Source organism: Amblyomma mixtum, chromosome 1 (assembly GCF_055824585.1).
Source record: "Amblyomma mixtum isolate Tamu chromosome 1, ASM5582458v1, whole genome shotgun sequence".
In the NCBI taxonomy this organism is placed as follows: domain Eukaryota; kingdom Metazoa; phylum Arthropoda; class Arachnida; order Ixodida; family Ixodidae; genus Amblyomma; species Amblyomma mixtum.
This window is the reverse complement of record NC_143012.1, coordinates 99,405,935-99,429,820: the sequence shown is the minus strand read 5'-3', so window position 1 is coordinate 99,429,820 and position 23,886 is coordinate 99,405,935. Positions and strand designations below refer to the sequence as shown.

General features: G+C 44.6%; 1 protein-coding gene and 1 non-coding gene across 2 annotated transcripts; both read right to left on the bottom strand.

The window, feature by feature from the left end:
- Window positions 1–1,334: 1,334 nt before the first annotated feature.
- LOC149367324 (cyanocobalamin reductase / alkylcobalamin dealkylase-like) lies at window positions 1,335–23,701 on the bottom strand. Its single transcript, XM_089555010.1, has 4 exons — window positions 23,438–23,701; window positions 22,912–23,106; window positions 13,146–13,301; window positions 1,335–10,552 (listed from the first exon to the last, which is right to left on the bottom strand). Exons 1-4 carry the CDS (start codon window positions 23,510–23,512, stop codon window positions 10,226–10,228), a joined length of 753 nt encoding a protein of 250 aa, XP_089411136.1. The 5' UTR covers window positions 23,513–23,701; the 3' UTR covers window positions 1,335–10,225.
- TRNAS-GCU (transfer RNA serine (anticodon GCU)) lies at window positions 19,174–19,245 on the bottom strand. The gene has a single exon. It is a non-coding gene; the product is annotated as a tRNA-Ser (tRNA).
- Window positions 23,702–23,886: the final 185 nt, after the last annotated feature.

Sequence of the window (23,886 nt, the reverse complement as noted above, 5' to 3'; positions counted from 1 at the left end):
TCGCTGATGGCATTGTCTTGCTAAGTCACTCAGGACACAAAGTGCAAAGCATGATCAATCGAGTTTACCGGTATCCCTCAAGAGAAAAGTATACAACAGCTGTATCTTACCGGTACTCACCTATGGGGCAGAAACGTGTAGGCTAACGAAGAGGGTTCAGCTTAAGTTATGGACAACACAGCGAGCCATGGAAAGAATAATGATAGGTGTAACGTTAAGAGATCGGAAGCGAGCGGAGTGGATGAGGGAACAAACGCGGGTTAATGACAACCTAGTTGTAATCAAGAGGAAGAAGCGGGCTTTGACAGGGCATGTAATGCGAAGACAAGATAACCGGTGGTCCTTAAGGGTAATGGAGTGGATTCCAGGAGAAGGCAAGCATAGCAGAGGCACTGGAAAGTTAGGTGGGCGGATGTGTTAAGAAGTTTGCAAGGATAGGGGTGGCCGCAACTGGCAAAGGACAGGGTTAATAGGAGGGACATGGTAGAGGCCTTTGGCCTGCAGTGGGCATAGTCAGGTTGATGATGGTGATGAACCTAAGGGTCCTGCAAAAAGTTTTGCAGTGCACTTGTCTCCTTATGTGCAGAAATGCAAAAGCTGTGCACGGTCCGCCACCTGTGCCATCTGCGGGGAGTTTCAGTTGGTGTCGCAGGATGGCGCTACGACTGCACACCAAGCACGGAGTAAATTTGTTACTCACTTGATTGCGACATCTGTAATTAATATGCTCATAATTATTCATGTAGGCCTCAGTACATATCTCGAAGATACGTTTTTAAGAGCTGTGCGTTCACTAGACGCACCTTTTTTCAGCTTTAAACGTCAGTGTCGTGGCGGAGTGGCAGCGTCCCTGTCTCGCACGCCGGCAGCCCAGGCTGAATTCCCATCTGGACCCCAATTTTCTTTTGTTATCCTTTTCTTATGATTGACAGTTTGAGCGGACACTTTTGCAGACAACTTCCATCTACAACTTCAGTCCACACCACTCATGAGCCAAGAAAGGCTTTCACCTTAAAGCCTGGTTTGAGAAGACCCCCATTACTTCATACATTCGACTCTCAATTACACTGTTTTGATGTGATGCTACAACCATGTATGCACCATATTGTTAACACTGACGAAGTGTCCAGTTGTATCTGGCCTCTGTAATCGCATAACTTGACCACCGTTTGCCAGCATCTGGCATCACTGCAGTTCTTCGCACAGATTATGCACTAGAGTGGATAAGCGCAGTTGTTCCTAGACAACTCGAAGGTGGCTAAGAACTCAGTCGATTTATGTGGTCTTTGAATCCAGGTGAGCCCAGTCAGGTTTCCCCAAAGAGGAGACTCCGCTTTCAGCAAAAATTTTATTTCTTTATATATGTACATGAAATTTTTTGAGCATATTAGGAGTGCTTCTATTTACACTCTCACAAAACTTCACTGACTAACTCCTGAAAACCGTTTTCTAGTACATACTTTTCCTCTAAATTTTGTGAAAAGGCTGCATAGTTAAGAAAATGTGGCAGAAGGATGGTACTACAATATTCACTGCATTTCTACTGCGTGCTAGAGGTAGAGACATTCCTGGAATTTTTTTTTGCAAAGCACAAATTTTTTGCGATGCAATATAACGTCACTCTAAACTTAGAAAATATCGCAGAAGAAATTTAAAATTCATGAATTTGAAACAAAGAATGTCTCGACCTGCATTACATCCTCCGAGTGCAGGAAAACAAACGGCATCAAAATGGATAAAACAGCCAGGAAGAAATCTGCTCTACAAGGCGAGAGTATCTAGGCAGAGAGCAGTCACTGAGAAAAACGCCCACTGTTAGACAGCTTCCCCGCAATGCACAACCACCACAGTTCATGAAGCAAATTTTTGCAGCATACTTCCCTGTCGATCTCAGCAGTGAAACTCAAGCACAGACTAAAAAAAAACAGGCATACAAGCAGATACAGCAATAAAAAATAAATTTATTGGCCATTTTTTGGGGGGATTTTAAAGGGGGGAACACGGTGATCAGAGGTGAATTTTTTTTATTTTCTGCTCCAGAGCTACGAAATCCGGCATGCTTATTGGGAAGTTCACTGAATGCTTAAATACAAAACTTCACTGAAATATCTTGGTAGTTTTGACATTTTTATATGCTTCATTGCTATATCAGACTTGCAGAAAGAAAGACTTGAATGGTCAGAGCCTGCAGCAACTTTACCGAGTTTACAAGAAGTGTTACCCAAAGGAACGGTTGATGCAGTGACATTGTTCAAATATTTTAAGCAGCCTGATTTTTTTTCTAAGCAAAATGCTTGCATAATGCACTCAATATTGCGGTGTCAAATTAGTCAAGGAGTAAAAAAATGAGAATTCAGAAATACAGGAACGTCGCTGCATAAAGAGTTTATCAAGGAACACAATGCAACAAATTGCATGAAAAATCTGTGAATCCATTGCTATGCTTTTGCTTTCTGCAAGAAGGGCAGTAAGGTCAAAAAACACTCGAGAGAACTGACGTTTTCACGACGATTTCAGCCTATTCTTTTGCTACCTATGGTTGTTTTTTAAAGTCATTTCTGAGCTGCTTTTGGGGGGAAATTCTCAGAATATAATTAAAGAGATGTTATAGATGCCAAATCTGGCGTTTTTTTTTTTTAAATAAAATTTTTTTTCCAGATTTTTGCAATTTGACCCCCGTGTCCCCTTAAATGGACGCCGAGGAAAGCTCCATCCATCTAGTGCTCTTGATGAAAATCGATTCTATGCCTCTCTCTGGCTCCGCAATGCTTGAGACCCTTATTGCTGGGAAAATCACCTTCAAACGTGTTCCTGCCACTCAATTAAAACCTGCAATGGCTGCACTGAAAAGGACTCCGAGATCACCCTCTGGAAGTGAACAGCAGTAAAGCCAAGCCTCCAAGATCCATGCCTAAAAAAACCTGGTCCATGCATCGCAATATTCTTGCGAAATCTGCCAGTCATACTACCACCAGCATTGCTCATTTAACCCTCTCGGGCGCTTTGTACACAGTTGTGTACACAGCAAACTCACAGCTTTTTCCGAGAGACTGGTGCACCTAGCAGTGATTTTCAGTCGAATTGAGCATCCTTCTGATTGCAAATAAGTTCGTTTTTTGTGCGATGTACCGAACGCAATAAATAGTATTTCACTCAACAGTGAGCTAGGTAGCACTTTGTCCACCATTTTTGTGCAGACAGATTTTGTCGCAAGTGAAAACAATGTTTTGTTCAAACTCGGCCGTATTGTGCATCTTTGAAACACAAAGCGATTCCACAATTCCTAGGGTGCTTACCTGACATATGACAACAGTTCAATGTTACTATTTTTGACAAATCTGACAGTTAGTACGGAATTCTGCACATCACTGTAAAAGATGGTCTTTCACACTCAGAAACTAACAAATTTCCTTTCTTGAGGCCTGAATATACTACTTAGGTGGAAAAATAACTGATTTCAATAAAACAAAAAACGGCGCCTGAAAGGGTTAAAAGCGACGGTTCTGAGAGTCCCGTTCTGCAAAAAATCCAGTGCCAAAACCTGTTGTAGCTGTGAACGAAAAATCCGGATTGGTTGAAAAGGTGGCCACGTCACAAGTGAAGCGGCAGATTTGAGAAGCAATTAAAAACATTAAAATCCGCCAATTAGAAGGTCGCAACATAACTCAAACATAATTACGATATGCAAGTACGTAAAGTAAATGAATTGTGCTGAAATTGCGGCAATTAAGAGGGCAATCTAACCCAACCCTTAGGTTGCAAGTCAGAAACGCAACCCATGAGCCACGCAGGTACGTTCACACATTCGTTAAAGCGGGGCTTTTATGTATGTCGTGTGGTCATTCACACTTCACACAAGATGCACGCAGTGTCAATGTCTGCAAGGGAAAAATCAGCTGGTGCCAGGACTTATTAATGCTATCACGGCACGCCCTTCAAGGCGGAATGTAAGTGTCCTCAAAATTTTTTGTCCTTTTGTAGCTCTTAAAAGCAGTTTCCAAAGTAGCATGCTTGTCATTAGAATGCGGTCATCTATCAATACATCATCATCAGCCTGACTACGCCCACTGCAGGGCAAAGGCCTCTCCCATGTCTCTCCCTTTAACCCTGTCCTTCGCCAGTTGCGGCCACCGTATCCCCGCAAACTTCTTACATCCTTTCACATCAGGAAGAGGGGGCGTGACTGTGTGAGTGACACGTCAGTTAATCTTTTGCAGGCAGAATACAGATACCTTGAGCATGCATTGTGATATGACGATCTGTTTCTTTACTGTGCATGTCTCGTTTTATGTATGTATTTTCGCTCTCTTACCTGCAAATAAATCAGATGAAGTTAGCGCCTGTCCTGTGTGTTCCTCCTCTTGTGTGCGTGTTCCTGTGCGCTTGAATTCATTTCAATATATTCTTACATCCGCCCACCTAACTTTCAGCCGACCCCTGCTATGCTTGCCTTCTCTTGGAATCCACTCCGTTACCCTTAAGGACCAGCGGTTATCTTGCCTCCGCATCACATGCCCTGCCCAAGCCCACTTCTTCCTCTTGATTTCGACTAGGATGTCATTAACCCGTGTTTGTTCCCTCACCCACTCTGTCCGCTTCCAGTCTCTCAACGTTACACCTATCATTTTTCTTTCCATACCTCTCTACGTTGTCCTTAACTTAAGCTGAACCCTTTTCGTTAGCCTCCACGTTTCTGCCCCATAGGTACCGGTAAGATACAGCTGTTGCATACTTTTCTCTTGAGGGATGTTGGTAAACTGCCATTCATGATCTGAGAGAATCAAAACAGGCCAACTTCATATTGTCCTCAGTGGCCCCTTAATATATGCTGTGCTCACGAGATAAAAGCATCGTTTAAAAAACAACTGCAATGTCGAATTAGGCAAGTTCGGATTTTGGGCACTGCAGACTGTTGTTCAAATCCTCCTTTCGGATAAGGTTTCTTACCCCTTTCCCATTCTTTTTATATCTCTCCCCCGTGTGATCCACCCTTCAGGTCGGATACTGAGATTCTTATCAGCCTACACTGCTCTCCAGAAAGCTGCAAGGCAATCAGATAAAACTCTAATTAAAACTCTAATCTGGGTGAGTTGTGTGTATCAGTGTGTATTGCCGCAATTAACGAATATGCAGACCAGGATTGCAGCAAACCACTTTGCAGGCATATGAACACTCTCTCAAAAGCAGTCAACAGACTGAAGGCAAAACATTGCCCATGATTACCTATGCCTACGATTTCAGCCTGGCACTTTGAATTTCGAATAATGATCACGCATATGAAGAGTTTTTTTTTGTGTGTGTGTGTGCGCACGTACGACATCGTTTCTAGGCACACAAAAAAAAAAAAAAGGTTTCTTAAAACGAAATGCCACCTCCGCAAAGATCTTTCTTAATGAGTACCTCAATAAGCATGCAAGCATAACAGGCACACTGGTCTTCTGCATTAAAAAAAAAGGAAGAAAATGTCGAACGGCTTTTAAATGATGTCCGAATGAAAAATTTTGACTTTCACAGCCTGTTCAAGGCAACATTGAAAAAAAAAAAAATTCCACTGCTGGCCACAAAAATTTCACCTCCTGGCAACAACTGTTCAAAATATTTTGCTTAGCTCGGATTAAAATTACTGAGTTTTTGACTTACGAAAAGCTACGCCTAGGCTATGAGAAATTTTACAAAGGAGGCCTTCGAAATCAATTTGAATTACTGATGTGCAACAGTGTCTCGGTACATTAAAATTTTCGATTTCCTTGAAAACTTGTTCCAATCAGACGTGTGCAAGCTGAAGCAGAGCCTATGCAGCCTGTTTTTGAATTGCCTTTACGCTTTTAGAAGTTTCCTGGCTTCCTCGTAGGATAAAAAAGACAGCTCAGATCTCACTTTGGATGGAATTTATCCTCAGCCAGACTGACACAAGGCAAGAAGATAAGGCCCAGCCCAATGATCTCGACCTGCCTCGGGTATCATCCGCGACCACTTTTTTTTTTCTCACCAAATTTCGCAACCTTGTCAACGCAGTTCTTCCGCCTTCTAGCATGTTTCCCTTCCATTCACATCCGCTCTACCATGCTAACAAACCACCGGTCAGGGTAACCGCCTAAAGGAGAGAGGCTGACAGGAACACAGGAAAAGTTTGGCTTCCTGGAAAGGCAGCTCATCATTTCAATAAATAAAAACAAAACCGCTTGCAAGGTGATGTCAATGCGCCAATAAACCACAAAACTGCGATTCAGTGCACAACACAAACTTCGAACTTTCACTGAAATAGGCGAAAACAAAGGAGACACAAATTAAAAGCAACAAAAACAAAAAAAACACACCAGGATCCATGCAACAACAGGAACGACAAAAATCCGGCGCGTTATCACAACCTGTACCATTATACAGAGTCCAACAACCAACGCTAGACACTGCCATCGTCACGAAGTCGGCAGAAAAAGGCTCACAGCTTTCCTCCTTACATGGGAGGCATTTCAATGCACACAATAGCAAACACAGCGAAGTTACACCAACTTCAGACCGGCATAAAAAAAAGCAGAATGACAGATAAAAATACGAACAAAAGTACAAAAAAGAGGAGGAAATTAAAGAACATCTTCAACCTCGAAATGCATTCCACATGTACAAGAGCAACAACAATAACAAGAAAAGAATATCAAAAAGTGCGCATTCTTCCGGCAGCAGTTAGGCTCGCACCAAATGCAAGCTCCCCTGCATGGCTTAGCTGTAAAGAGCTAAGGCGAGGTTTGCTGGTAGGCCGGCAAAGGGGGCCGTGCCATAAATGCATCGCTGAGAAACACAATCAGTACGAGAAGCAAGTGCATCACAGCGTCTGGAAGACAGCCATCCACATAATCTCTGCAGGTCAACAAAACTGCAATGTTACACCTTTCATCACAACACTCGGGTAATCTCCTGTGCAGCCGTGTTCACTGCTATGCATGTGCTGGCGTTATCACAATGTGCCTTACACATGGAGTCACTAACACCTACCGTATAAACTCGTGTAAGGCAGCACTTTTTCTTCAAAATTCGGATGTGAATTTTGAAGATGCAGCCCATACACAAATTTAAAAAAATGCATAACCATATTTTTTTTCTCAATTATCCAGTCCAAAACACGGAGCACAGCGCTTACACGAGATTATACAGTGTTACCTCATACAGAGCGTGCGCACTGTACACATGTAGGCCAGGCCACTCTATACAGCTTTGTTTAGCACTCTAAAGTGAATTTAAAACACATAAATTAAATAGTGCAATTAAACCGGGCTCCAACGTGACCAAAGAAAGATTTTGCAAAGATAAAAGTACAAGAACTGACAGCACTTGTTACTTTAGATGAACACAGCAGTAAGGTAGTTTTGCATAAAAAAAAACGAGATTTTTGATAGTTCACTCAGGTGACCAAAGAAAAAGAAATGTATAGAAGTGTGTGTGTGTTGTATTCAATAGGAGTTACAATGGCCTGGGTTATTAGTGTAGGTACAGCATAACGAAAAACGCGACTCTTCTTTTAAGCTTTATTTTGCCAACAGTTTCGGGAATGGTATTCATCAGGGCAGGCTTACAATGAATCCGTTTCGTCAATATAAGTACACAGAACAAGCGAGGAGGTACAATCTCCGCCCTCAAAACATACTCGAGAATGAGGGCAAGGGACCGTATAAGAGACAGCACGACAGCTCTCACACGGGCCGCGGCTGAACAACAACCAGAAAAACAAACGGGGAGGTGGAACTCGTTCTTTGCTACTACTTTACCATTTCCACCTTCCCGTCTGTTTTTCTGGTTGTTGTTGTTCAGCCACGGCCCGTTTGAGAGCTGTCATGCTATCTATTATACGGTCCCTTGCCCTCATTCACAAGTATACCATTCCCGAAACTGTTGGCAAAAGAAACCTTAAAAGAACAGTCGCGTCTGTTGTAATGCTGAACCTATATATATATATATATATAGCAGATCCCCTGAGTTTCAGCCATTACAGATTGCGAATCATGATGTGCTCTAAGTAGACCCAAACAGTCCATCATTAAGTGAGAAAATGAGCGTGCAAGGGGAACATTTTTCATGACTGACCCACATGGGACACCTCAGCACTGCATGACACCCCAGTCCACCTAGTGGCTGAGTGCAGTAATTATTTGTGCGCTTTTATAAACGAACTGAACATGCTTAAGCCCGACAGACCTTCCACACCCCTTGACACCTCCATCAGTTCCTCCACTCTTGTGCTGAGAGCCTCTAACAAACGCAAGTGCATCTTGCTCGTAATGGGAACATGTTTTGTGCGGCTACAAATGGCTGTACAGTGTAGCAAAGACTGCAGTGTGCAAGGATGTAGGTAAAACATGCTATGCAAGCTTGGCCTGTGACCTCATGAGGAGGAAATCTTGGCAGCACCAAATCCACACACATAAGAATGCGACAAATGACTCGCAAACTCAGCAGCATGGCTATCGACACCATCAAAGGCAAGATGCAAGTGCATCCTGGTGTAACACTTTGCCAAGTCACGCGAGTAACTACAGTATGATGACACACAGTAGACTCCCATTAAGACGAATTCCTGGATACGATAAGCAATGAGAGACAATTTGGCTGGTTTCCCATAGGACTCATTGTTGAAAAGAATCCGCTTAACCCTTTCAGGCGCTTTGTACACAATTGCGTATGCGGCAAACTTGCAGCTTTTTCTGAGAAACTGGGGCACTTAGCAGTGATTTCGTTATTTTAGTCAAATTGAGCACCCTTCTTGTTGCAAATAAGTTGTTTTTTTGTCCCATGTAGCAAACGCAGTGAATAATATTTCACATAAGAGTGAGCTAGGTAGCACTTTGTCAACCATATTTGCGCAGACGAATTTTGTTGCAAGGGAGAACATCCTTCTATTTCGAGCGTAATGTGCTTCTTTAAAACATAAAGTGATTCCACGATCCGTAGGGTGCTTACCTGGCACACGAGGACATTTTGATGGTACTATTTCTCACAAATCTGACACTTTGCACGGATTTCTCCACATCATTGTAAAAACTTAACTGCTGGTATTTCACGCTCGAAAACTAACAAATTTCCTTTCTTGAGGCCTGAATATACTACTTAGGTGAAAAAAAATAATTGATTTCAATCAAAACAAAAAATGGCACCTGAAAGGATTAAAATGAACTGCATTGCGTTTCCTTCAGCTGCCTTGCTGGGCAGCTTCGAAGTGCTTGGAGCAGGATGAAAAGCAAAAAAATAAAAAAAGCACACACCCACAAATATAAGCCGCTGTAAAGTAGAGCGAGAGAAAAGGACATGGCGCGAAAAAACAAAAAACAATCCTCTTGATTTTCAGCACCTTTTACACACAGTGTTTGCAATTATCCTCTCTCTGTAAAGGTTATTTTATTCATTGTTTTCATCTAATATATAAGTAAACTTACTTAGCACGCTCACGGATCTTTTTTGGGGGGGGGGGCACTTCCTTTAAACGACTTTCAGAGAAGACAAACAAATTTTCTGTTTCCTTCGGATTTGCCTTAAAGGGAGTCTACTGTACACAGACTGCAGGATACCATGCTTGGTGACTAGAAACAATCCTGAATAGGTCAGAGTTCACAGTGTTTTGTCATCACACAAATAACATCACTTGACAGACACAGCTGTCCCGATGACTCACAAGTCCGTTTCCTTAGCAAGACACCTCATTGCTACACTCTAGTCACAAGTTCGCCAGCTCCAACAAATCTGCTCAGAAATTTGACCACTTTACAAGCTCTGCTGTCACGACCATTAAGAACACGGAACTATGTTTCCTGAAACCTGAACTATGTTCAGTGTTCATGCCAACCAAGAGTGACTGAAACATCCAACAGTGCAAGAATTTCAATTTCTTTCCAAATTCAGTCTGTCATCATCACCCAGTGACCCCATAAATGCCTTCGCTTCCAGGGTGGATAAACATAAATAAATAAATACTCCTGCTGGTCTCAATTTGTGCGCTGTGTCATGGTACCTACCATAATAATATTGTTGCCAAGGCAACCATGTTAGCAGGGAGCAACAGTGGGAAGCATTCCCTCACATGGCTGATCGGACAGAGACGATCTATCATGCCATCCAAAGCACACGCCCTCATTTCATTTGAACATAATTTAAATTATGCAACTCAGTTTAAATTTGAACTCGATCTCCTGTTCTAATCAATCCCCGTTTAAGAAGCCCTGCTAACACAGTCTCACAGATGTCACCGATCGCCGTCGTCGATCGGCCCAGCTGCGTTTGCCTCTGCCCTCCACTTTTCGATGAGCTTGTGCCTCTGGCCGGGGAGGGTGTTGAAGTACTCCTGTTGCATCGTGGAGTAGCGCTCCTCAACGTCGATCACGTCGCGGTACCGCCCGTCGCGCCAGTGGAAGTTGAAGAGGCGCACGAGGTCCGCCCGCTGCGCGTCGTCGACGACGTCCTTTGGCTGCCTCCGCTGGAGTTCGGGCACGACAACGCCGCGGAAGATGAACACGCCACGAAGGGCAAACCAACCGCCGTAGCGCGGATGTATGCAGACCCCGAGCAGCTTCTGAAAAAATTTGCACACATCACGGCTGAAGACAGCTTGGCAAGGTAGGATGAATGCGTTTTGCAATGCGATCGCGCTTAGGCTGTCATCTCGCAAAAAATTTACGGCTTCCGAGCGGTCAAGAGGGTCCGGACAGCAAACAGCTCAACTCTACTTGAGAAGCAGGGTGTTCAACTAACCCATCAGCCATTTTCAACACTTGGACATTCACTCTCACTTCTCAAATCTTGGTTTGGTTTGGTTTGGTTTGGTTTATGGGGTTTAACATCCCAAAGCTACTCAGGCTATGAGGGACGCCGCAGTGAAGGGCTCCGGAAATTCTGACCACCTGGGAATCTTTAACCCTTTCAGGCGCTTTGTACACAATTGTGTAAGCCGCAAACCTACATCTTTTTCTGGCAAACTGGAGCACTCAACAGTGATTTCATTATTTCAGTCAAATTGAGCACCCTTCTTGTTGCAAATAAGTTGCTTTTTTGTACCATGTAGCGAGCGCAGTCAATAATATTTCACACAAGAGTGAGCTGGGTAGCACTTTGTCCACCGTTTTTGTGCAGACAGATTTTGCCGCGAGTGAAAACATCGATGGTTTTTGCTCAGCTTCGAGCGTAATGTGAATCTTCCAAACACAAAGCGGTTCCACGATCCCTAGGGTGTTTACCTGACACACAAGAACATTTTGATGTTATTAATTCTAACAAATCTGACACTCTGTACGGAATTCTCCGTATTGTTGTAAGAACTGTCCTGCTGGTCTTTCATGTTCGAAAACTGACAAATTTCCTTTCTTGAGGCCTGAATATACTATTTAGGTGAAAAAATAATTGATTTCAGTGAGAACAAAAAATGGCGCCTGAAAGGGTTACGTGCACTGACATCGCACAGTACACGGGTGTCTAGAATTTTGCCTCCACCGAAATTCGACCGCCGCGGCCGGGATTGTACCCGCGTCTTTTGGGTTAGCAGCCGAGCACCATAACCACTGAGCCACCGTCTCTCAAATCTTGGCCCCCGAAAGAAAGGCAAAAGGAGGTGTGGTTGGTCAAGAGTGCCCCTGCATCGGCAAGAGGAAAATCTTCCCAGAAAGACATCGGCAAGACAAAAATAATGCCTGGAAATGTGAACATGAATACAGTGCTAATCAACACTGCGGAAAGCGCAAACTTCTTTTCTTTAGACAGAGGCACATACAAACTATGCACAAAGCCATCAAGATGTAAGTAGAACTATACCACATGCGTACGCCTATGCCAGGTGGCCGAGTACAACAATAAACCACTCCGCCTAAAATTTGCTGCTGTCGAAGACAGAGAAGCGGCTTCGAAATCACAATGACCTCTCCCAGCTTACGCAACTGGCAAACTGGCAACGCAATGGCAAAAAACTGAGGTGCTTGGTGCTGTGAATTAGTTCTTGCTAGCAAGAGCTAGCTGTAGTCTTCTTTTCAATGCTGATAAGTTGTTACGCAGCAGAATACGCTGTTCACGCACAGGAAATCAGCGATCTCAGTTGCCAGAGCTTTTTAAACGACAAAGAAATTAGAGACGTGTGTTTGTGAGACACGCAAAAAGCAAAGCGACAGATGAAAAGCGCTGACAGGCTCTGCGGCGTCCGCTTCATTAACGATCAGTGCGCCGCTTTAACTGAGCCTACTAGTGTTGAGATGCATCTTTCTTGGGGAACAGCTATGCTGGGGGTTCTTGCTTGTTCCATCACTGTGCTCGATGAATTCGACTCGAATTGTGGTGTTGTCACGCCTGGATGGCAATACTTCAAGTATCACTGACGCACAATTTCAGGCGGAAATTCTCATCACCGGACAGCTCCATGCCATTCCGCTTGGCAGAGAGCTTTAAGGGGGGAAGAGGGTCTTAGAAATAAATTTTCATCAATGAAGTCACAACTGTGAAATCTTCAGGGAACGTACATTTTTGCATGCAGATTCCAAATACGTAATTTAATTTTATGTACAATAAGTCCTTGTGCACTTATGCAATGTGCTAGGTAACGTTTGCCGAGAGTTTGAAAGAAATTCCGAAAGCAGGGAACTTGATAGATCGCATGCCATTGGTTTCTCTTGACATGAAGGTATGCAATAAGGGTGAAATTATCATTGTGCCTGTTATACAAGGTGAGTTATAGGATTTTGAAACCATCAGTTTCTTCCCGTTCGTAAAGTGGCAAATTCAAACCATGTAACTCAACTTGTGTGATAGGCAGGACGATAATTTCGCCCTTATTGCATAGTTTGATGTCAAGACAAGCCAATGGCATGTGTCCTAGCAAGTTTCCTACAGCAAAATTTATTGATAGCTCTCGCCAAAAAGCTACATAACATATTATATAAGTGCACAAGGACTTGTTTTACATAAAATTAAATTACTTATCTGGAATCAGCACGCAGAAATAGATATTTCTTGAAGATGCCATTATGGTGACTTCATTAACAAAATTTTTTTTTCTAAGACCAGCTTCCCCCCTCAAGCTCCACCCACTGGTTGCCAAGGCTCCCCAATTAGCAGCCCCTCGCCTCAGAGATTTTGAATTTATTGATGAGCTTAGTGTGCAAAGTCAAAACGTTCGTGCGGCGAACCTTTTTCGGCGGCTCTCCCTCAAACTGCAGGCCCTGGCTGCTGTAGTAGTGGACCGCGCCAGCTACGTGGCCGGCCGTCTGCATGATGACCTTGGGTCTCCGGTTTGGGTGCAGCTCAAAGTCCTGGATCACTTCCAGTGCTTCGCCAGGGAAGGCCTGCAATGGAGAAGAAGGAAGACTGCAATACCTCATCAGGCTGCTGCCTTCTTTGGCAAAACGAGATGGCCTGCCTTAAGTGATAATGTGCGATCTATTTCATACACTTTATCTTCAGGACTTCTGTGCAACACAGGGTGAGGAAGCTAGTCATTTCATATACAGTGCTCATTCAGCACTTACATTGACGAACATGCACCACTGATCAGTATTAAAAGGTCCCTGAAATACGCACACGCTAGAAAATGTTTTCTGACATGGGGTACTAACGCTCTCATGGTAAAACAAAGGCAAAAATTCAGGGAGCACAATGGCTCTCTAAAGTGCTGCAACACTGCACTGTCTGGCATTGACTGCGAGACTGCTTGTGCTGCACTAGTGCTTTATTTGACTACACACTTTGACTACACATTACTACACACTTTGACTGCTTCTTTAGCACAATTCTCTCTCTGATTTGATGAGTTCGGTTGTATCCATGGCCCTGTTTGCAGTAATGAGGTATGTAATGAGGTCACTCACGGATGCCTTACGCCCCCTGTCGGAGCAGATGACAACTATTTTTTATTGTCGTCTGCTCCAAAAGGGGGTGCCAGGCATCCGTGGGTGACCTCATTACTTCGAATCCGTGCACTCTGATGTCCCAGCCATTTCAACCAGCCGAAAAGCGTGACACCCCTGCTGACAACCTTCTGTCGGCAACGATGAGGCATTACAGGCTTTCGCCTTAATAACACTGGGAACCTGTACAGTCACACTAGGCAGGCTGGCCTCCATGGGATACCCAGTGCACAGGCAAGCCGGTGAACCAGATGACTGCTGGAGATGCCCACGTGACCAGGGACCCACCAAACAGTCACCAGTCGAGGGCTCAATGCTGTGAGTGTGGCATTTCAAACCAACCAAGTAGAAGAGGGGAGGGCTCTGTTGTAAAAAAATTGCCGATGATTATGTTACTTCCTAATGCAAAATTTGAGCACAGCGTATCAGCTGTTCCAGCTTTTCAATAGATTGAGGCAAAGAATTCGTGCAAGACATGTACAGGGTCGTCCACTCCTAGTTATAATGTGCTAGCGCATGGCCATGCTCTTTGGAGGGTCACTGCGTCCGAAACTGCTGCGCATCGAAGCGAAGCGGCAGATGACGTGAAGGACCACATCCAGGAACACCTTCTCCTGTGCCACTTTGCTGCGATGAGTGACTGTGTCGCATGCGGTGGCCCTCTGAAGAGTGCAGCCATGCGCTAGCGCATTCTAACTAAGAGTGGACGACCCTGTATGTACAATTAAAGACAACTTGTTATTTTTCACACATATTCCTTCTTCAAGAAACACTCCACTAGCAGTTCTTGATTGTCGTGAAGGAAGCTTTGTGGACAGAGAAATAGAAGGATACATGCTCGACTTGCTCCACCAATGACTACTTCTCAAAGACGACGTCTATGCAAGTATTTCGCGAGGTCGTCACAGCCGTGGGAGGCGTTACGAGTGAGAGGAACGGGATGTTCTCCCGCATAAGTGGTAAGAAATTCCCGTTTGACTTTATATCTACATTAAAATCCCCACCCACCCTGCCACCCTGGAACGTGGCAGTTAATGGTTGATAGTGAGAGTTCGTTCACAGTTGTCAGCGCTAACGCATACAGCCCACACCTCTCTCTCTCATCACCCCACGTACTTAAGCGCGATTCAGGCGTCCACTACTGACCCACGGAGCCAGTTATGCGCACTTCCTTTCTTTAAAATGATCGGAGCGTAAAGCGCCAACGCCAATGAACGCCAATGGCCTATGGCTTCAGCGCCGCGTTTCTGTCACAATGTTGTCAATGCCAACGCATGCAGCGCACATCTGTCACTACCGCCACGTAGCTTGAAGCATGACTGAGGTGTCCACTGTTCCAAGAAGGCAGTTATACGCCTTCCCTCTGCTTTCCAAGGTCTCGCTCCATTGGTTCCGCAGCATAAAGCGGGACTAAGGTGTCCACTGCTGGTTACAATGGACAACGGTGACGCCGCGAAACGCAGAAACGGGCGCCAAAGAGCTGCGCTCTAAAAGTACGCAGAGCTGCCTGCGAGTCTGTGCAGACTACGTATGCGGGTAGGACACAACTTTCTCTGACGTGTAAATGCATATTTTGCCAACCTGATTAAGCACTCCTTAGCAACCTCCATTTGATGACACAGGCAAAGCCAGCAGCTACACCCTTCTATAGCATAAATGACAATGACTGTCAATAATGCCTCATGTGTTACTCACCCTTTAGACTGTTCTGTCTAGATACGGGCACCAAAATCCTTTGTGAGAACCATACCTCGGCTAAATGACGAGCACTACCTAAGACTCGCTCGCAAAAGTTTGGCCAACCTAAGGGTTCGCTCTAACTTACACTCAGAGGCGCTCGGGCTCACTCGCACTCTTGAACTCAAGCTCATTTAGGCTCACAACTCACTTGCACTCACTAAAACTCACCAGTCATTCAGGGTCAACCACTCGTAGTGATTCACATCTCACTCAGACTCACGACTCATTTAGGCTCACTCACTCATTTCAACTCACGACTCACCTGGAACTCATTTCGACTCACCACTCTATGAACTTACTCAATTTGACTCACGACTCATCTGGACTCAACTCATTTCGACTCAAGACTCATCTGCGCTCACTCATTCGAGCTCACTCGCACATTTCAACTCGTCACTCACCTAGGCTCACCTTGACTCAGAGCTTCTATAAGCGGACACATCAGACAGCTGAATAGTTTTTACGCCCAACAACCCAAGTTACGTGGTTAAAATGCCAAAAAAATTGCTAAAAACACGGTAATATGATGAACTCTTAACTGCAGCTAGCGTGTAGCCAGACTTGGCTGAGAGGCCTGTATCTACCGATCGCGGGACATAAAGACCTGAGGCTGCTGAATGTGTTCACCAACCAATCAAGAAACAGTAAAGAAAGAACTAGAACAACCACGATACAACAAGTCTGAGCTGATATCCAATGAGACCAAGTGCAGCAACTGATCAACTTTTCTCATCATTTAGTAATGTTCGAAAGTGCAGCAGCCACAAAAAATTACCACGAAACAACGAAATTGCACTACATCATCATCTCGACCAAAAGTGCATTCCGTATGACGAGTGCACAGAAAACTCACATTTATGAACGTTACGAACTCGCGAGCAATCGGCATCATGGATTGATTCACTTGGGATCGTGGGATTGTACAACCTCACATCATGGACTTGTTTGATTTGATAGGTCCACACTATACTGGTCTGACTAGGACGACTCAGATCGTGATCTGAATGAAAGCCCGGACTCATTCAAGACTCAGATCATGATCTGAAATAAGCCTGAGTGAGCCACAGTGAGTCGACTCATGAGTGAGTCTGCCGACCTATGGTGAGAACAGCAATCAGCTGAAATGGCTTGAGGTGAAACTTGCAATGAGGATTAACAGGTCTAGTTTGTTTGGAAGGGGTACAGACATCAAACTTTGATTGCGTGTTCTTTGTCCGCAGTAATATGTAAGAAATTGGCACAAAAAAAGCACCCAGCAAACAATTTTATCTCATGCTGTTCTGGTTTAGACAGTCAAACAGTGGCGATGACACCAAAATCAATGGTATGGTATGGTATGGTATGGTATGTGGGGTATGGTCACACGAGCTATAACAATACCATAGTAGACATCATCATCATCATCAGCCTGACTACGCCCACTGCAGGGCAAAAACCTCTCCCATGTCTCTCCAATCAACCCCGTCCTTTGCCAGTTGCGGCCACCGTATCCCCGCAAACTTCTTAATCTCATCCGTCCACCTAACTTTCTGCAGCCCCCTGCTACACTTGCCTTCTCTTGGAATCCAGTCAGTTTTATTTTAGGTGCTTTCCACATTTTATCGTGAAAAGTCTCAGTTAGCTTTTATAAACTGAGTGCGGCCGAGAAGGAAGGACAGTCTGCTCTTCAATCACTGTCAAGAACGCTTGTGCTATTGCCGCCATCAAGGTGTTCAAGTATTTTTCGAGACAAATTAGTCCGATAAAGAGTTCATTTGAATGCAACATCAGTCTGCTCGTCTGTTGTTCACGGCATTGTCACCATCACGCGACAATATATGTTAGACATAATTTCAGATGCAACCTTGAGGCCATTACACGACATCAATATTTTATGATTTTGTTCCACACTCAAATTTCTTGACAAGTCAAGAACTAAATGCTGTGAAATGAAAGGCACACAACTGCTTCATGTTATGCTGTCCAAAAACTTAAAAAGAACTTTTTCAAGTGATTAAACCTGCATTTGATACAAGTAGCTTCTTTACCAGATTTACCAAATGCAACAAATTGCACTGAAAATAGAGGGTTGGTTTGGTTTGGTTTTATGGGGTTTAACGTCCCAAAGCGACTAAGGCTATGAGAGACGCCGTAGTGGAGGGCTCCGGAAATTTCGACCACCTGGGGTTCTTCAACATGCACTGACATCGCACAGTACACGGGCCTCTAGAATTTCTCCTCCAAAGAAATTCGACCGCCGCGGCCGGGATTGAACCTGCGTCTTTCGGGTCAGCAGCCGAGCACCATAACCGCTGAGCCACCGCGGCGGCGAAAATAGAGGGTTGTCAGTGTCAGGTTGCAGCATGGTGGAGAGCTTGAGTATTTGCACACAATGCTCCACACTTTTCCCCATGCTGATGTCGCCAGTTAAAAGCGAAATGAATCTCATGCCACACTTCTGCTTTTGCAAAATCAAATGCATTTTGCACGCTACAATCGACTGGAATAAACTACCATAGCACATAATCACAGAAATGAACCTTAACAAGTTTCAGGGCATCTTAACACAAATGTCTGTCTAGCATTGCTTGCTGGTTGTGCTACCACTAGTTTCATTCAGCTATATTGGTATTTAGTTTTGCAACGACATTTGTCATATTCCTCAAATGCACCTTAGTTCTTGTTTTTTTCATTTATGAGCATAATACTGGTTGGTTTTTTAGTGCTTCCAGTATTATGCAATTCTGTACCTGTGAAATGCACCTTTTTTCTTGCCAATTTTGTTTTGTATTCTTGTGTGTCCATTGCTCCCCGCTGTGTTATGCCCCTTTCTGGGAGCCTTTAGGAGTATAGTGATCAAATGAAATTAAATGAACGGGAGAAATGAGCAGGAAGACTTTCAGTCGTGCCACAACAGACTGAAATGGCCTGCAACCATTACCATTCATTCTGCCTCAACAAGACGAGCAGAACAGTACCAGCAAGTCTTCAATAAACAACTAAAATAAAAAGCAACTAGCTCGCCGTAACGAGAGGCGCACAAAGCCCCGAACAAAAGAATGCAATCGTTTTATGACAGAGTCATGCCTTTTCATTTCACTCACACCTGTTTTATTCTCAAGGGTCTGAACAGAAGACTGCCACTGCCTATATCTCTCAACTTCTTTTTTCTCCTCGCTTGACACAGCCACACTTCAAAAATAGCCATGCACTCATGAAGGAACGCAGAAAACGGAAAGCGCTAACTCATTAAGGTGCTCAAATTCACAATTCGATAAGACTGCTACAGAAGCAGTGCTGCTTTAAGCTCCGTACATTTGAAAAATGATAGGTGTAACGTTAAGAGATCGGAAGCGGGCGGAGTGGGTGAGAGAACACAGATTAATGACATCCTAGTCGAAATCAAGAGGTTTGGTTTGGTTTGGTTTATGGGGTTTAACGTCCCAAAGCGACTAAGGCTATGAGAGACGCCGTAGTGGAGGGCTCCGGAAATTTCGACCACCTGGGGTTCTTTTACGTGCACTGACATCGCACAGTAGAATTTCCTACTGTGCGATTTCCTACTAGAATTTCTCCTCCAAAGAAATTCAACCGCCGCGGTCGGGATCGAACCCGCGTCTTTCGGGTCAGCAGCCGAACGCTGTAACCACTGAGCCACCGCGGCGGCGCAAAATCAAGAGGAAGAAGTGAGCTTGGGCAGGGCATGTAATGCGAAGGCAAGATAACCGCTGGTCCTTAAGGATAACAGAGTGGATTCCAAGAGAAGGCAAGCGCAGCAGGGGGTGGCAGAAAGTTAGGTGGGCAGACGAGATTAAGAAGTTTGCGGGGATACGGTGGCCGCAACTGGCGAAAGAGAGGGTTAATATGTGAGGGACATGGGAGAGGCCTTTGCCCTGCAGTGGGCGTAGTCAGGCTGATGATGATGATGACATTTGAATGCAGCACAGGACACTTTCGCACTGCATTTCTTCCATTCTTTTTGTTTTTCAGCTTTCGGTCTCACTCGATCCTTCGTTACTTCTAAGCAAATATTATGACCGTTTTGTTCGAAACGATCATTTGAAGTAACAGGACGCAGTGAAATTGTCTATGCCTGCCTGTTGTGCTCCGACATTTCGTCCACCTTTTTATTCTCCCCAAAACACAAAGCATGCGAGAAGCTGGACTGAGGTTTGTCGCTTTCTCTTGAACACATTTGCAACAGCATTACAATACACAACCAGGTTCACCGCGTTCCGCAAACAGTCGTGGACGTACCAAAACAAAGATCGACATCCATTTCTGCCTATTTAAATCATTAATGCTGATGACTTTATGAGGACACTGATCTCCGTTACATATGATCCTGTGTACATCATAACGCACATATGCCTTTCACGCAATTTCTAAAAAAATGCATCCCTCTAGTAGCCTAAGTGCCGTAAGAGGTTTGAGAGCACTCACTGTGCTCCCTGGTAGTCAGCTTTTCAACGAGTCTCCCAGAAATGATGGGGCAGCCTCCCAAGTTGGTTGATTAGTCTAAACAAGATTTCTGTTTGCAAACGGCCAAGCAGCTCTCAAGTCACTCGTGATTTCCCATGAGATTTCTCGTAATTTTGAGTTAACCCTTTCAGGCGCTTTGTACACAATTGTGTAAGCGGCAAACTTGCAGCTTTTTCTGGGAAACTGGAGCACTTAACAGTGATTTCATTATTTCAGTCAAATTGAGCACCCTTCTTGTCGCAAATAAGTTGCTTTTTTTGTACCATGCAGCGAATACAGTAAATAATATTTCACACAAGAGCAAGCCAGGTAGCACTTTGTCCGCCGTTTTTGTGCAGGCAGATTTTGCCGCGGGTGAAAACATCGATGGTTTTTGCTCAATTTCGAGCGTAATGTGGATCTTTGAAACACAAAGCGATTCCATGATCCCTGGGGTGTTTACCTGACACACGAGAGCATTTCGATGTTATTATTTCTAACAAACCTGACACTTTGTACGCAATTCTCCACATCGTTGTAAAAACTTACGTGCTGGCCTTTCACGTTCTAAAACTAACAAATTCCCTTTCTTTAGGCCTGAATGTACTACTTAGGTGAAAAAATGATTTCAGTCAAAATAAAAAATGGTGCCTGAAAGGGTTGAACAGTATGCATTCCGTCTCGCACGCATTCAAACATATGCACACCGAGACCCTAGCAGAGAACATGAAGAAAATTCACAAGGGAAGAACTGTTGGACTTGCGGCTGCCAGATTTTGTGCGTACAATTATGGGGCTGCCGAGACTTGAGATGTGTGTTCGCATTAACGCCGAAAGGCCGCACTTTAGCTCAGATCTGATGAGGATAGGAGAGCAGAACATGAGCATGAACGCGTGTTAAGTCGGGCCAAAGCTCAGGGACTACTAACACAAAACGTTTCAGTTGCCACACATCCCTCAAGGTGAATTACAAGGGACTGAACACTGACCAAAACATGTTACAATATTATGGCAGAAATTAAAAGATCATGCGTCAAACTGTAAGAATTGAGCATTGCAATATGAAAGAAACAAGGATTTATAATTTTTATTGGGCCTCGAAAATTGCATAAAAAGCCACCCTAAGGCGAAACCCGCATTATCAAAGTAGTCCGCCAAGTGACCACATGTCAGTAAAATATCGCTTAACTGTTTTCAGTGACAGTGTTTTTATCTTTTAAGAGTGTTCATCATGTTTTATTATACTTTACACTTTCTCCAGTGCGCCATTTGATGAAAAGCAACGCTCCCTTTGCATCGTCGACCATGTGGTTTTAGCTTTTGTAACTAGATAGCACCACAGTGCTTTGAATTTCTTGGATGGAGCGGCAACCAGTCCACTAAAGCTTTCATCAGTGGGGCGTAAATCCTTGCGACATAACAGCTTTGGGTATGAAAACTGAAATGTATGTCCACATACTAAATATAACTTATTACTGCGTGGCCGGTGAGATTTATATTACTTTCTGTTACCGCGCTTTTGTCCACTGGTCATGGCTTCCAGCATTGTAATACATAAAAACAGGCGCATGCACAGATTTAAAAATGTCCTACAGTATTTAAATAAAACCATCGTAGAATACAACGTCATAGACAGCAAGCTTTCCGCAGGACCGAAGAAAATGGGGTCCTTAAAATTCAGTGCTCTGTCCCTTTAAGGAAAAAGAATGACACCCCGACCAACGTCTCATGAGGCTGCTAACAATAGGTCATCATAGGATGGCGACGGGCGGATTTTGCGATGTGGCAAAGCCACACACATACACTCATGCCGTGTTTTGTATGTGCCAGGATTCTATAGGATGCTCCTCCAATGGATTGGAGCTAAGCATCAACAATCCTCGCATGCTCAAAATCGATACAATGGTCAAACTCCACAGAATTCAATGCACTGCGCTCTCGGTTGTGATTTCGGAACTGAAATGTCGGCTCTCTCGTGAGACTCTGGTTGGAGTGTCCAGATATTTTTCCTACATCTCTCAAAATAACACTGTCAGCTACAGCTATGTAGAGACAGGAACAACATTAAAGGGTACATGTGATTTATGTGCATGTGGCTGTTCCAAACAATGTTAATGATAAAACTTGTGCAAAAGGGATTCATTCAACCTACTTGATCTAACAGATGCCAGATTTTTCTCATCTAGCACAATATATCAGCTGTGCGTCATATTTTACTGGACTCTTAAGGATATGTTATCAGCCTGATGACACAATGGCAGAAACCGGAGAGAGCTAACAGAAAGCCAAGGAATAAAAACAGTTTAAAAGAGCATATATTTACTTGAACACAGGACATTGAAAGAGGCACCTCTGAGCTCAGGGCACAAGATGAACCTTTCAAGGAACCCTTTATGTCTCCAAGCCTTTCAGGATACATTTCACCACTTTTACGCAATACAGAGGATTAAGCACTGCTTGGCACAAAAAGTGGAAACCATACCGTGAAATGCTCGGAAAGGGATTTAATTAATTTAGAAACAAATCAGCATATCGAAAGTTGTGTTGCATGTTATCGGAACCAACCTGTAGAACCCCAGGTGGTCGAAATTTCCGGAGCCCTTCACTACGGCGTCCCTCATAGCCTGAGTTGCTTCGGGAAGTTAACAAACCAGTAGTCTTTATTTTGGTTTAATTTATCTTTCCCAGGCACAGATGAATAACAGCTTGCAGCGGGTGTGCACAATCGAAGAGCACATTCGAAATCTGGCCAGACTCCCGAAAGTATGTGAAGTGAAATGCGCAGTCCATACTCACTGAACAATCGACGGCGCATGTGACAGAGAGAGAGTACGGAAATAGGTTAGTCGATCGCAGAGGCCCCGCTCACCTGCTTGACGCGGGCGAAGCATGCGCTCATGCACTGATCGTACGGGTCCTTCACCGACGAGTTCCGGTTGTCCAGGATAAACGGCAGGAAGGCCTTCTCGAATGTCGACGGTGTGCTGATGGCCACGAAACACAGCGTGTCCGGGTGATGCGGAAACCTGAACGCCTCTGGCACTCGCTCGTTGTACCACGAAATCTGCAAGCGGCACACGCGTTTCCTCAATGAATGAGTGCGTGTCACTAGACCAAGCCCGCGCCTATCTAGTGGTCAATGTTTGTTGCCCAAGCGCTATCTTGCGCCGACAGACAGGGCCGCTATCTCGCCTCGTCAAAATACGACGTGGCCTTGAACCACAATGTATCTATTCAGAACACGTTTGCGATTCCCCTCCGGTCGCTGTGACAGGGAAAACAGTAGCTAGGAGCTGCGGGCTGGTATGGCGCCGAATGGAGTGGTTTGGGCCCACAACTGACAGGGATTTCGCTAATGAGCGAATTATGATGATCAGCTCGCGGGCTCGCCTTACCTTGAAAGGATATGTCTCGATGCCCACGGGCGACAGAAGTTGTTCCAGCAAGGTGGTTATGATGTCGATTTGCATCGCAGCTGGAGCTATAAGGCGCTCCGTTGTGCGTGCCGGCGCTTCGCGGACTCTCCCAGCGGATGCCGGTTAGCAGAAGCGAAGCGCTTCAATAAACCGCCGCGCCACGAGGGCATTCGCCAACACGCACCGAGAAGCAATCAGTGAACGGGCCTCGAGACCGGCCGCGAGTGGGACTTGAAGCTTGGCTCTTTATGCGTTGGATGGCGCTAAGAGCGCTAAAAGCATCATCATCATCATCATCAGCTCGTCGTAAAATTTACCGCCAACCTCATAGAAGTGTTTTTTTTTTTTTAATATGTGGCGGTGCTTGTGTTTTTCACTATGCCGATCCCCCCATGTGGGCATGCGCCATTGTATGAGGTTAACAACAA

Coding starts and splice junctions, on each gene's coding strand:
- LOC149367324 (XM_089555010.1), bottom strand. CDS start 23,512: ATGCAAATCGACATCATAACCACCTTGCTGGAACAACTTCTGTCGCCC. Junction 23,107..23,437: donor TCGAGACATATCCTTTCAAG/GTAAGGCGAGCC, acceptor TGCCGCTTGCAG/ATTTCGTGGTACAACGAGCG. Junction 10,553..13,145: donor AGGGAGAGCCGCCGAAAAAG/GTTCGCCGCACG, acceptor AAATTTTTTCAG/AAGCTGCTCGGGGTCTGCAT.